Raw genomic sequence first — 12,905 nt, 5'->3', positions numbered from 1 at the left:
TTTTCCTGCTTTAAATCACAAAAGAAATAAAATAAATATATGAATATTATATACTAATAACATTTCATATAGACTTTTTGTATTGGAAATACAGTGTTTGAAAGTTCGGCATGTTCTTCTGTGTTTGTAAGCTTCTTCCAGATGTTGTGTTCATGCTGTGGTTTCACCAGCAGGTAGTGCTATCAGACCAGGCCATAAACCAGAGTGTTTGCCCGTCCAGTACCATGGAAAACGTAATGTGAAGAATTCACACTGAATTCTGTGAATCACAAGTGTAACTTTGTAGAACAATTTTTCCATCATGTTGCTACTATTGAGGGGTCTTGCACATACATCAAGCACTGCTGAGAAACCTATTAGACATGCTCTACAAGCCTCTTAGGAGACAGACAGGGTACATTCAGGGGGAGCAAATAGGAAGTGACTGTGAATTATAGCAAACATATGGAATAAGAACTGGGTTAGGGAAAGTGACATTCATGCTGAAATGCGGGAACTCTTGACCTGCATACCACACCACAGTTTTTGGGGTTTTTTTTGGTCAATAGCATGGCTGTACTATAGGAGCTCATCTTGAATGTTAAACAGTTCTTTTGCCTACACGACAGTTTGTGCAGGAAGCAGATGAATTCCCTTGGTGTAAAAACAGAAGCTTTTTGAGTACATTACCCTTCACCGGTGTTCCCAGAGTGCCTCCTTATACAACAATCAGTTGAAGTTCACATTGACACTGGCTAATAGCACAAAGCACCATTACCAGCAAAATTATAAAATACAGTTGGTCAATGTAATCTTTGTGTTAGTTTGGGTTGCTGTTGTTTTCACTGTGATTTCCAACTCTGTCATTAGAGCAAACTTGACTTGTGATTAAAGGCTGCTCCTGGATACCCCAGCGAGAGTAAAACCTACAATCTGCCTCATGAAATGCAGATGTGTCTTGGGTGATCAGTGGAAAAACCTGGACTTCTCCAACCAGGTCTCTATGGGATTTAACAGGCTTTCAGGGTTTGTTTTGCAAAGGAAATGCACACTGGCTCTTCCTGATTTCGTAGGCTTGACAGGCGCCTCAGACTCTGTCTGTCTCAGTCTCTGCAGAGTGTCTATCATTTACTCATTACCCTGCTATTTTCCTCTCCCGTGTAACCTAATCTGGATACCTGTGAGTGACAAACATTTGGGATGTGCCACCATTAGACTTGCTGAAAGATATGCAGTATTTGATTGGAAGAAACCACAAACTGCAAACCAAATGAAAAGCTCAGCATTACTCCTGTAAAACCAAAGACAATGTTTATCTACAATAGCAAATGTTCATCAGTTTTACAGTTTGCCCCGAGCATAAACAAACAAAAGACAAAAAAAAAAAAAGCTCACCTCATGCCAATAGTGTGCCGAAACAAATGTGTTCTGCATTTCCCGAAAGTGTGTACTAGCACAGTTTACTCCTCAGATTTCACTTGAGAATTCAACATTGTTAGGATTTTCTATGCTGAAAATTGTGTGAAAAGTTTTGCAAAATCCCTGTTTTTCTTCAGTTCCAATCTGCTGCAGGGTCCAACGAACAGAGAGCTCGCATCAATGGACTTTTCACCATCACATTTACATTTGTCTAGTATTTCACTGCTGTATCACCCTAAATCTGACCCAATTCCCATGCATTCCCACAAGAAGCCTTTAAGACTGGGGTACTGTTCCCTTTGTCCAGCTCAGTGGTGGGCTGCCAGCCTAGCACTGAATAAAAAAAGCCAAAGAATAAATAAATGTGAGGAGAGTCCTCTAATCTTAAGTCCTCTCAACGACATGAGTCCATGCCAGATACATGGCCCCTAATTTGGCAGCTTTAACAATATAGTTTAAATCTCTAATTAAAATTCTGCATTACCACATATAAAACATGCTGATTTTGTTCCAGTGGAAATAAAAACGTTCCTTGTTGTTAAAACTACAAATAAAAGGGACAGTTTCAGAAATTTATTTAAAAGTTGTATTCTTTATTTCAACTTGCTTTGTTGAAAAAGGTACATGGCAATAAGATACAAAAATACCTTCACCTTTTTTCATGCACAAGTGTGTAAAAAGTTTTGCTTTTACAAACAATGCACCACCATATTACCACATGTAACCTGCAGTAAGTACCATATGTCAGTGCCCAGGGTTAGGAAAAGAAATGAGATAAAGTAACAAAAAGCATAACACAAAACTGTTCCTGAAAGCTAAAAAGAAGAGTGCTGTTTGTAACAGTTTTAGATTACCAGCTCTGTATGTCCAGAATATGCTCAGTGTAGTCAACAGAAAACCATTAGAGACAATATACAGTATACTGATTTTTACTGGTTTTGATTCTACTTAACTCCAAAATACTTATTCAGATTCAATCACTATAGCATGATTAACAATGAATCCTTATTTTGCAGTACAAGTGATCATCAGTATTAATCAGGAGTGCCAGTGGAACTGTATCATTTACAGCTCATAACCTCAGTAACAATTTGTGAAACTGTCTCAGCAGAGTGGATCTCCATTCAGCTAATCCATGTGTTAGTTGTATTTGTAACTACTGTAAAATTAGATTTTCTATATTATCTAATTGCTACTAATGTTTGACAATCAGGGGTATGTTTTGGTAAAAGGTGGTTTTCAGGGCAGAAGGAGAAAATTTGTACTTTTTCAGCATTCATTAGTATTTAGATGAAATAGTACTGTTTTATATGTGCCAGCTATGAATAGTTCAATAACAGAACTAAAAACTATACAAATAACCTTCAAGTGACTGAATCTGTATTTTTCTTTAAAAAAAACAAACAAACAAACAAAAAACATTATGAATGTGTAGAAAACTATAGTGACAAACATTAAAAAAGTAAAAACATTTTGTTCAGTAAATGTCTTTCAAATTGTAATTGGGAATTGATCTAATGGGAGCTATCACTGCAGAATAGGTCACAGTCCAAGACATTTTACATTCACTTTCTCGTTAAACAGTAAATTTAATCACAACTCCTCAGGTTGAAGAGCCTTTTTTTTGCAGTTAAAGATGTGAAAATGAACACCTCCAACACTGAGGATAGATGGATCCAGAATACTCACTGCAATATGCTGATAGCCATAGCTCAACAGTGGTTGTCAGGTTATGCTCATGACTCTGTAATCAATTTATGGTATTTCTATGAAATGATAATTGAGATATGTATCACAATGTTTTGTTCTTTAGACAAATTTTAAAGCAACAACTAACATCTGCACATGAGCATACCTGCTCTAAACCTTGAACTTCACACATCTAATCATTCTGTGGAAGACAAACCAAACTTAGATGATGTCTCTCAACCATCAAGTTCTTGTCTCTGTCACTTTAACACTGTTGCCCTTTACCCAACAGTCTGTAAAATTAATGAATGCACAGTTAGAGAAAAACAAAACTCAATGGCTACAAAGTATTTTGTCAATCATCGCATATGGATGTAAAGTGTACAGTATTTGTTTTCTAGGAGTTAAAAAGGTTATCACAGTTTCTGAAAGGTGTTGAAATCATGCTAGTTAAGATCCAAAGTGTATCTGCTTTATTGTTGATTTTACTGGTTGTGGTTGTTGCTGCTCTTTGGTGGTTATGGCTTCCCTACTCTCCTCTACCCCTTCACTGATAAGCCTTGAAGCAATAGACGCCATAGAGCTTTTGATCCCTGTCTGGGAATCCAACAAAGCGCACTGCAGCTTCGGTGGGGCTGCAGTTCTTGCGGGGCCTGGAGATAGGGTAGCGGACACTACCATCAGCCAACCAGCCAGCATCGCAGCGATCGTAGCCTTCCAGCTTCCAGGCAGAGTACATCTGGCCCACCTTAGCGATCTCTGAACCATCGTCTAAGCATGCCTGCACAGCCTCGTGAAAGGTCAGCCTTTCTGGCTGGACCAGCCAATAGAAAGTTCCTGACAGCAGAGAAAGCAAAACAGGTGGTCAGGACAAGAATTTCCTTTTTTCTAGATACAATGCTTCAAGTAGTTTACATATTGGTCTACCAAGTTATGCTACACAAAGCAATTTTTTAACAAAACCATGAAATTGGTGCATGGTGCAATCCTACCATGAGAATATTGAATCAAGGCAATGGATAAACAAGCTAAATACTCACCCTTCAATGCAGATGCAAAGCAGAACACATCGTACTGGCTCAACTTGTTACGCCGACCATAGTTTCTAAGGCCAGGCCCGTTGTTGGAACCACCGCAAGGCCCTCTGGGTTTGGTGATTGGATACTGCACTGTGCCATCATCCAGCCAGCCAGCATTGCACCAGTCCAGGCCACCTTTCCAGGCCTCAAACAGCTGGTCAAAGGTGGCAATCACAGCATCCTGGTCCGTGCAGGCCTGCACAGCGTCTTGGAAGTTCAGGTTGTAGCGGCCTTCATAGGGGGAGTATGGGAACACAATGCCTGAGCGAGACAGAGGACACAAAATTAACATGATAACATATCATAATATTTGTCTGAATGGAGATCCATTCCTGATAAAAGATACCAAATTAAATAATATGGCCATGTACAACACATAAGTTATCACATTGTTGCACTGTACAGAATCTTTGGTTTAATTTCTCTCCACTTAGATGCTGATATACAGCAATTCAGGCCAGTAGATATATAAAGATTGTGTGTCTTGGAGTCAATTGCAGTCTCTCCAGGGAAGCCAGCTGAGCTGCCATGAGATATGTTTAGTTTTATGTTATTGAATGTAGGCCTATTAGTCACTCAGGTCCAGCAGCTTGCAGAATGTCGGCACTGTCTCCAGAGGCCAGACTTTGCTAACTTATGAATTTAGTGCTTGTCTAGCCCCTTGCAGGGAAGAAAAGATCATCTCATGCAAACTAGGTGTTAAGTTCTGCTTCATTAAAGATCAAAGCAGTGGGCTCTAAACTGCTCTAACTGCATGGATCAAACAAGAAGTATTTAAATAATAATTTAAAAATGAATCCACACATCCGTGCAATCTAACTCAAGGGAAATATGTTGACCGAAAGACTGCACATATTTGGTTAAAAATATTCTGTTAAGACTACTTTTGTCTAAAGTTACATGTGTTTGCCTAGCCTCTGTCCAGATTGATCCTTCCCACATGTGGAAAACTATCAACAAAAAGTAGATGGGAGCTGACCTTTTGTCCAGAAGAACTTTAACATGCGGCAAGGATTTAATATGTCACCATGCAAGGATTCAGAAATCTATGAATAAATATGTTGATAACCCTAGCTGGCATGAAAAGCAGATTCTCTTTGAATGGCACATTTGAGAGGGAAAACAATTTAATGATTATAAACTCTGATAAGTAAGTCAGATGTCTGACCATGTGGACTGGAAAAGATGGAAAATGTGTTTCTGTTTACTGATGTTGAACAGTATTCAAATGTCATCATGACTAAATCACTGCAGTGGATTGAAAAAATCAACACAAGCTGTCTGTTCTTTTGTTTTGCCTCTTCCATGAGAGAGGGAGAGGTGAATGTTTTTAATCGCTAGAAACATACACATTGTTAAGGAAGATGGTTTATCCTGAACAATGCATTTTTTAAAACGGAACAGGTACAAAAATGGTCTGATGAAAATAAAATATACACTAATGTCATTACAACTGGAATTTCAACATATACTTTAAGTATATGTTGAACCAAAAAAAAAAAAAAACAGGATTTACCATCAATTTTGCTAGCTTGCACCTCCAAGAAAACATCTTGCATTATGTCATCCATCCCATTGATGATCTCACAGCGGTACTTTCCCGTGTCATCCACGGAGAGGTCAGTCATTATTAGGGAGGCATCTTCATTGTCTTGCTCCTGCAGAAAGACACGGTCCACGAAGTTTCCATAGGTGTTCCTGTGGAACCCCATAGAAGTCAGCACCTCCTCATTCAGAGCCTCATCCTCCGCTACCTTGGTCCATTTGATTCGGATACCACCAACGATACCAAAGGCATAGCTGTCTTTGGCCAGGTACCGGCAGGGCAAAGTGACATTGGCACCAAGCTCAGCAAAAACCTTTGTAAAAGTTGAAAAAGCTGGAAAAGAGGAGAACATGATAGTTTGGCGATAGGCCTATAATACTTGGATATTATGTAATGTTTATATAAACTTGAACTACAATTAATGCATTGATTCTAAAGATTGAATCAGAACATTTTTGAGTTGTGTTTGGCATGAAACTGATGCAGCATGAGAAAACACCAGAAAAGGAAAAATGCCTGCACACTGCTCTCTGGTTCCCTGTTTTTAAATTTATGTTATCTGATGTAGTTTTCCTTTTTTGTACATAATTGTTGCTCAGCACCTGTGAAGCAAATGTTATGGCCTGCATATACTGTTCAGAATATTACACCATACACATGCACACACACATGCAGTTACAGCTAAAGGCATTCTCTCACACACCAAACTATCAAAGTGTCTGGGGGGTATCCTGTTTGGTTTATTAGATACAGTATTGGACACCAGCCAATGCTCAGACCCTGGAGTCAATGGTCTTCTTCAGGCTCCTTCCTGCTCTTGTCAGTTCTGACACTTATAAACCTTTGGCTCCTCTGAATTGACCCCCAAAATAAAGCACTTATCTTTCATCCGCTCCATCTGATTTGTATAAAGTATGTAGGTCACCCAGCAAATAACAGGAAAAGTTAGCAGATAACACAGTTAATGCAGAATCTAGCTGATAAATGTATTTGCAAAAAAAATGGGGGTTGTCCTGCAGATTCTTACTTATTCCCTTCTTGTAGTATTGCTCTATCCATTTCTCTTTTCTAAGCAGACCACAATTTAACTTAAAACAGCAGGTCATTTGTGTCTCAACATGGGTTCCTACAATCTCCCTGACCTCTATATTGAGACCTCACAGGGTTTGCTTAGTTAAGAAGACCCCAACCAGTGAGGGGTGGCCTGTGCCAGGCAGTAATAGGCACCAGATGGACTGATGTAAACGACCCTTGACCCCTGTCATGACACGTACAGCCTTGAACAATCAACCTTGTAAGTGGAGTCAAGATCTAAAATGCACAGGACATGTAATATAATGTGGTAATTAACTAACTGAGTAATCATTGTGTTTAAACTGGCTTTTTAGATAGAAGTAGTCTGCAGACATAACCATTAATCTTATGCAACCAGGCAGTTTTTGGCTGAATCCAGATCCAATGCTTAATCGTAGTCCCTTGAGTGTCTGTAGCCATGTCTTATATTCACTAGGAAAAAAAAAAAAGTAGGCTGCTCTGCTTTTGATTTATTTTATACGCACTCACTCAATATGGATGATCTGTGCCTGAAGTAGTCTGTCTCTACTTTCTGAATGAGGATGCCAACAATTGTTCTTAGGCGCCTCATTTTGAGCAGCCACACCAGAGCCATGACTGGAATACTGTGTCACTGGCTCTTCAGTAGGGAAAACGTTTCCCACATGGGCAATGCAAGAAATAATTGGAGCCACTGGCTTGCTGCCTTCCACTCTGATCAACCCATAATCTGCCCCCATCCACAGACAGAGGAGTGACACTAAAACAACTTCTAATCAAGCCCGTGTCTAAACTGTCTCAATCCTCCATTCTAACCACATAGTAGGCGCGTGTCTGAACTTTGTTCAGTGGCCGTCAAATCATTAGTATTGAGCTCTCCTGCAGAAGAATTTAATTAGCAGAAGCACTGCTGACAGACCAAATCTACCCTTCAATCCCACCTTTTCCACTTTTTCCTCCATTTCTTTCATAAGGCTGCATATGCCAGAGACTGCTGCTACCACACCCAGTAGCCTCACTTGCCTCTTGACTGGTCAGCAACATGCCAGCTAGGAAACACCCTTTTGCCACTGCTAATAACTTATGTTTTCGAAAGAAGTGCAGAGTTTAAAAGCAGTCTGGACAAGATTCCACATTGCCCGTTTTGCCAGTAATGACTCAATGCTTTACCGTGCCTCATTAATTCTCTGCATGGGTAGCAGTTGTATAAAGTGTGATTGAAACCTGAAGAACCCGGAACGACTAAACTGCTAATCAAAAGCCCTGGCAAAGGTGAAGGTGACATCAACATCATCTTACCTTGTGTGATGCCATCCAACATTTATGCCTAAAAATTTCCAAATTTCTAATTCATACTCAGGAAATAAGAGTAGACGGAATGAAGACTTTCATTGTACAGTCTTATGGGACATTGTTCTACCCAGAGATGAATAGCAACCTCTGGATGTGATTTGTGGAAGGAGGAGATTGATTAAACATCACAGTGCCAACATAATGCTGAGAAAAGAGCTTGAAATGAAATATAGAATACGTCCTGACCTAAAACCTTAGGAACTCTGCCTCAAAGACATATTTTAGAAATACTGGCGTGAACTTGAAAGAAATGATGCCTGAGAGACAGCAGTAGCAGACAGAGAGGCAGGCATGTTGAAAGTAATTCCATACTCTTTCCTGCTCCTGCAGTTACCAGCAGACACATGTCCCACAGGAGAATGTGGCCCCAGCCATGTGGTGCACACTACACTCATAAAGCAACAGCCTGTTGTGTGTACTTAGCCTTCTGGGAAGAGAAGGAAGCCTTTCTTTTCTTTGTCGCCCCTCAGACCAAATCTTATTTGTATAAGACTCTCTGAGGTTAAAGGTGTCACATTTAACATACAAATGGGTCATCAAAATAATTCAGAACCATTTCTATCTGGAAATTTTGTGAAGAGTGTAGCTAGGAGTGAAAACACAACAAAGAAGTAAATGAGCATATGTGTAAGACAATAAAAAAGCTCTGCATCTGCAGCCAAGACCTACTGCCATTTTATGAGAGAGCACAATTCTCTCTCACTCTGTAAAAGGCTGCATTAGCAAGTGATTGGAACCATCTGCTTCTTTGTAACACCAAATTGTAAATTAACAACAACAGTACAATGGTCCAAATCTACTCAATGACCTATATATTCTGAAACTACTGGAGTCTAATTATGCTGTTAAATCCTGAAACATAGTTTGCACTGTTACAGTTATTGAATTTATTGAATGAGCAAAATGTTTAATTGGCTGAAATCTCTCCTCTATGACAGGATAGAAATCTGCAGAGAGCAGTGGCTGCATGTTTATATCAACGTGTGCACAGCCACACCCTCTGACAGACATGAGATACAACATCACAGCTTTTCTCTCTTCTGTTGCTTGCCCGCTTGTGTCAATATGGAGAAAGAATTAACAAGCGAAGCTGGGACAAACACAGCAGGGCAACTCCTACACACTAAGTTCAATAAACTCTTCCTCATGCATAACAAGCACAAACATAAAGTGTGGGTGCAGATTGCTCACATGGGTACACATACTCAATCCCCAGCACACATGTCCAGGAGACTTGTCACCAGAGACATTTGTTAAATTTCACTCAAATTTAATGAACACATATACAGTAGCACTAAACATGGTTCCATCAATGTCTCATGTCCTAACCTGAACACATTTTAAACTCAGCCCCCAGCCTCAGCCAATTTCCAGGCAAGCCCCTTTTCCCACCCAGCCCTAGCAACCATGCCAAGTCTCAGTTACCAACAGCCACACTAAGCATTAGACTTAACAGACTATTACCTCACAGGGAAAGACAGAGTCATTTGGCTGCTGTTCAGCATGGGGCTCTATACGTTTGGCTACGGGTCGTTAATCTTAACTTTGCTTCTGTCAGGCCACTGCCTGACTGCCTGTTACTGTGGCGGATTTCCAAAAGCTCCCAGTGCCAGAATGAGTCAGTAGGTATAAGGACAGGCAACGCCCCGTGAACAGGCAGAGAATACACTGCTCATATGGCTAGTAAAAGACTATACTGTACTTTATGGAACAATGATTCTGAGCTGAGCCAATGCTTTTTCATAATGTAGACAGTGAGGTCATGTATAAACATGCATGCACTGTACACACACACACACACACACACACACACACACACGCACACGCACACGCACACACACACACACACACACACACACACACTTGTGACATCACTGGCCAATAGGAGTAATTTCAATGTTTGGATAAAAAAAGCATCATCTCCTACAAGAGTGAAACTATTTTCCCTGCAGACAAGCCATTTCCTCCCGTTTTGGAAAAGAGAGAGCTGAGACATCCCTAATTTGACATCTACTGAGTCAGCTTGCAGGGCTGCTGAAAGCGCATTAAATATCACTCAATACATATAACATGAGATATGGGTTTCAAGCTAGCCGTTTTTGTCTTCTTTCACCACAGCACCCATCTCATTGTGTCATCCTGTAGGCAGGTGTGAATTTGAATTATAACAGCCTCATGATGGAGTGCAGGCACTTGCTGATAAGACTTCTTTCTTCGTTTTCATTTTCTGTCTGCCACAGGGAGAACAAGACAGAAAACTGATAAAATGACAGAAAAAAAAATGACAAAAGGTCAAAACTTTGCTGCGGGAAACTCCTGACCATTTTTGCACTCTAAGAAGAATTTATATCCAAAAAGTTAAAAGCCCTACTTGCCTATTTTCAGACACAGAGGCACCTGTGACCAATTTTAAGGGTGCACCCAGTAGTATTAGTGGTGTGGTCCTCATTAAGTAGTGCAGGCAGTGAGCCTCTATGAATGACAGGGTGATTTATTCACCAGCTGGATCATGCTGTGGTGGTCTGTATGCAGCAAGTAAATGAGTCAATGGTGAGTCACACTGTGTCTGTGTGTGTGTTTCCCCAGAGACAACGCGTTACCTACTGCTACAATGACCCTGTTGTTACACGAACTTGTGCTGTGCTACCACTTTTGCTCAGGTCTCTTACACAGCTCATCTACTTCTTCTTCTTCTTCTTTAAGCATGTATACACTCACACACACAAACATGCATTCACCAAGGATGGTAACAGACAGCATACAATCATCCACATATTTCAATATCACAACTTTTTTTTTCTACATAAATTGAATCTTACCTGATATTGGTGCAGGAGTAGTCGTCATTTGACTGTACACACTGCCAGCCAGGGTCAGGGAGAATATAGTGATGCACAGCAGACTTGTCATTTTCTCTTTTTTTCACACAAAAGCCCTCTTCAATGAAAATATAAATATAAAATTCAAAAAGAAAAATCTGCACTTGTTATCTAAGCAGTAAATATTTTAGGAGAGCTGAATTTTATCTTAAAATGTTAACAAAGTTTCTTCTTTTTTGATTTTCTTTTAATTTTTATTCATGTAGCCTCTTTCTTTCTTTCTGTGCAGCAGCCGCCTGGTGCTACAGGAAAGTTTGGGCTCCTTAGAAGTCCAGACAAGTGCCTTTTATTGTAGCCTAGCATGGTTGAGACCACTCCCCCTCCCCTCAGCCCATCACCATGCACAGCTCTATACTGGCTCCCCTTTGCCACATTATGTATGAAAAACTCCCTCTTGTCCCATGGGAAAATGGGAGATACAGTGAAACTCCAGCCAACTGACCTGCAGATAATTATGTGCAATGATTGCAGTGATTAATACAGTTCAGTAAAAACTACACAACATTAAAGTTGATTAGATATTAATTTATCTTCATTAGAGGCTGATGAAGCAATGAGTGAAATATGATCTTAAAATACAGATTTGCATCCATAGTCCCATGACTAATGTGGTTATTACAATTTCTGTATGTTTTCACTCTGTTAACTCTGATTCAGTCTGGTTTAACGTTCCATTACATTTTTTTTGTATTTATAGTCTTTTTGTTAGTATTTATTTATGTATGTATTTATTATTATTTATTATAAGTTGAATAGTGTTGTCATGTTTAGCTCTGAACTCTGTAAATGGCCTGAACACTTCCCCCATGTTCAAACACACACACCCACAAACACACACACTTGGGATAAAAGTGATGTGTAGTCACTTTACAGCCCTGTTGGCTGATATGTTTGATGCAAGATTATTAAATCCAAAAAGATCATAAAAATGATGTATGCAGTAGGTCCTCCTACTTCATACTTTTGCCTCGTCCTCTTTTGCTTCTTTTATTTATTAATCTCCCTTCTCTTTCCTCTCTTTCTTTCCCCTGTAACATTTACTCTGTGCAATCATTAAAGGCCACATTTTTCTCTTTCACTGGTCCTATTTGAGAGTTGTTTGATAAACGTCTGTAACCAAGAAAGTAAGAGAGTGAATTTGTTAATACCCATCTGCCCTTTTAAACATTTCCACAGTTACCTTAAATTATGTGAACATTTTTCTCTCTGTCTCTTCTGATGCTGTAACAGAGCAGAGGCATCAGAGCAGCTCTAGGGAGGCAGGACATGGATTTGCGACCAGTCATGAGCTAAGGGGGCCTGTGTGGTCTCTCCTAAACGTTTTCTCAGCCGCCTAGTTTGTCTCTGAGAGATGGCAAAGCTGGGAGTGGAGCAACACGCTGCAGATGCTGTTCTGTAGCACTCCATCAATGAGGTTATTACAGCTGGGGCAACTCAAACACTCTCTCTTTTTCTTGCTACTCTGCCCTGTCTGTCAGTCCCTCAAACCCCACAGAGATGGAAACTGAGTACATGGTGGGCCTCTGTTGTATATTCTAAACTCCCAGCTTGCCCTGGGCACATCCTCTTCGCCCCAACCTTGAATCCTCCAATCTGCTGGAGATCTAAGGAACTGTTACATAAGGCAGCCTTATCCCCTGTACACAGGGTGAAATTATAAACATACATGGCCTCGGTGTGAGGGCACAGTCTCCTCCTGACACAGGCTTTGAGCTTAAACCAGAGCTGCAATCATGTACAGCATCATGGCAGCATCTGTGCTCTGAGGGTATCAAAGCCAATGTAGTCCCCAGTTGTACCAGCATTGTTAACAATAGGATTGCTACAGAGAGGCAAGCACTTCCCTCCCTCCCAGCAAACAGTCATTTGTGAGAACACAATAGTCTGGCAAACATGTGTTTGAAAGAA

At 40.2% G+C, this 12,905-nt stretch overlaps 1 protein-coding gene across 1 annotated transcript; it reads right to left on the bottom strand.

Moving 5' to 3' along the window:
- Positions 1-2,068: 2,068 nt before the first annotated feature.
- Positions 2,069-11,246, bottom strand: LOC137195614 (hyaluronan and proteoglycan link protein 1-like). Its single transcript, XM_067608125.1, has 4 exons — positions 10,938-11,246; positions 5,683-6,045; positions 4,128-4,427; positions 2,069-3,924 (listed from the first exon to the last, which is right to left on the bottom strand). Exons 1-4 carry the CDS (start codon positions 11,026-11,028, stop codon positions 3,635-3,637), a joined length of 1,044 nt encoding a protein of 347 aa, XP_067464226.1. The 5' UTR covers positions 11,029-11,246; the 3' UTR covers positions 2,069-3,634.
- Between the last annotated feature and the right edge of the window lie 1,659 nt (positions 11,247-12,905).

The sequence above is a fragment of the Thunnus thynnus genome, chromosome 2 (genome assembly GCF_963924715.1).
Source record: "Thunnus thynnus chromosome 2, fThuThy2.1, whole genome shotgun sequence".
Classification (NCBI taxonomy): domain Eukaryota; kingdom Metazoa; phylum Chordata; class Actinopteri; order Scombriformes; family Scombridae; genus Thunnus; species Thunnus thynnus.
Note: the sequence above shows the minus strand (reverse complement) of the source record. Positions and strands in the feature narration are given on the sequence as shown.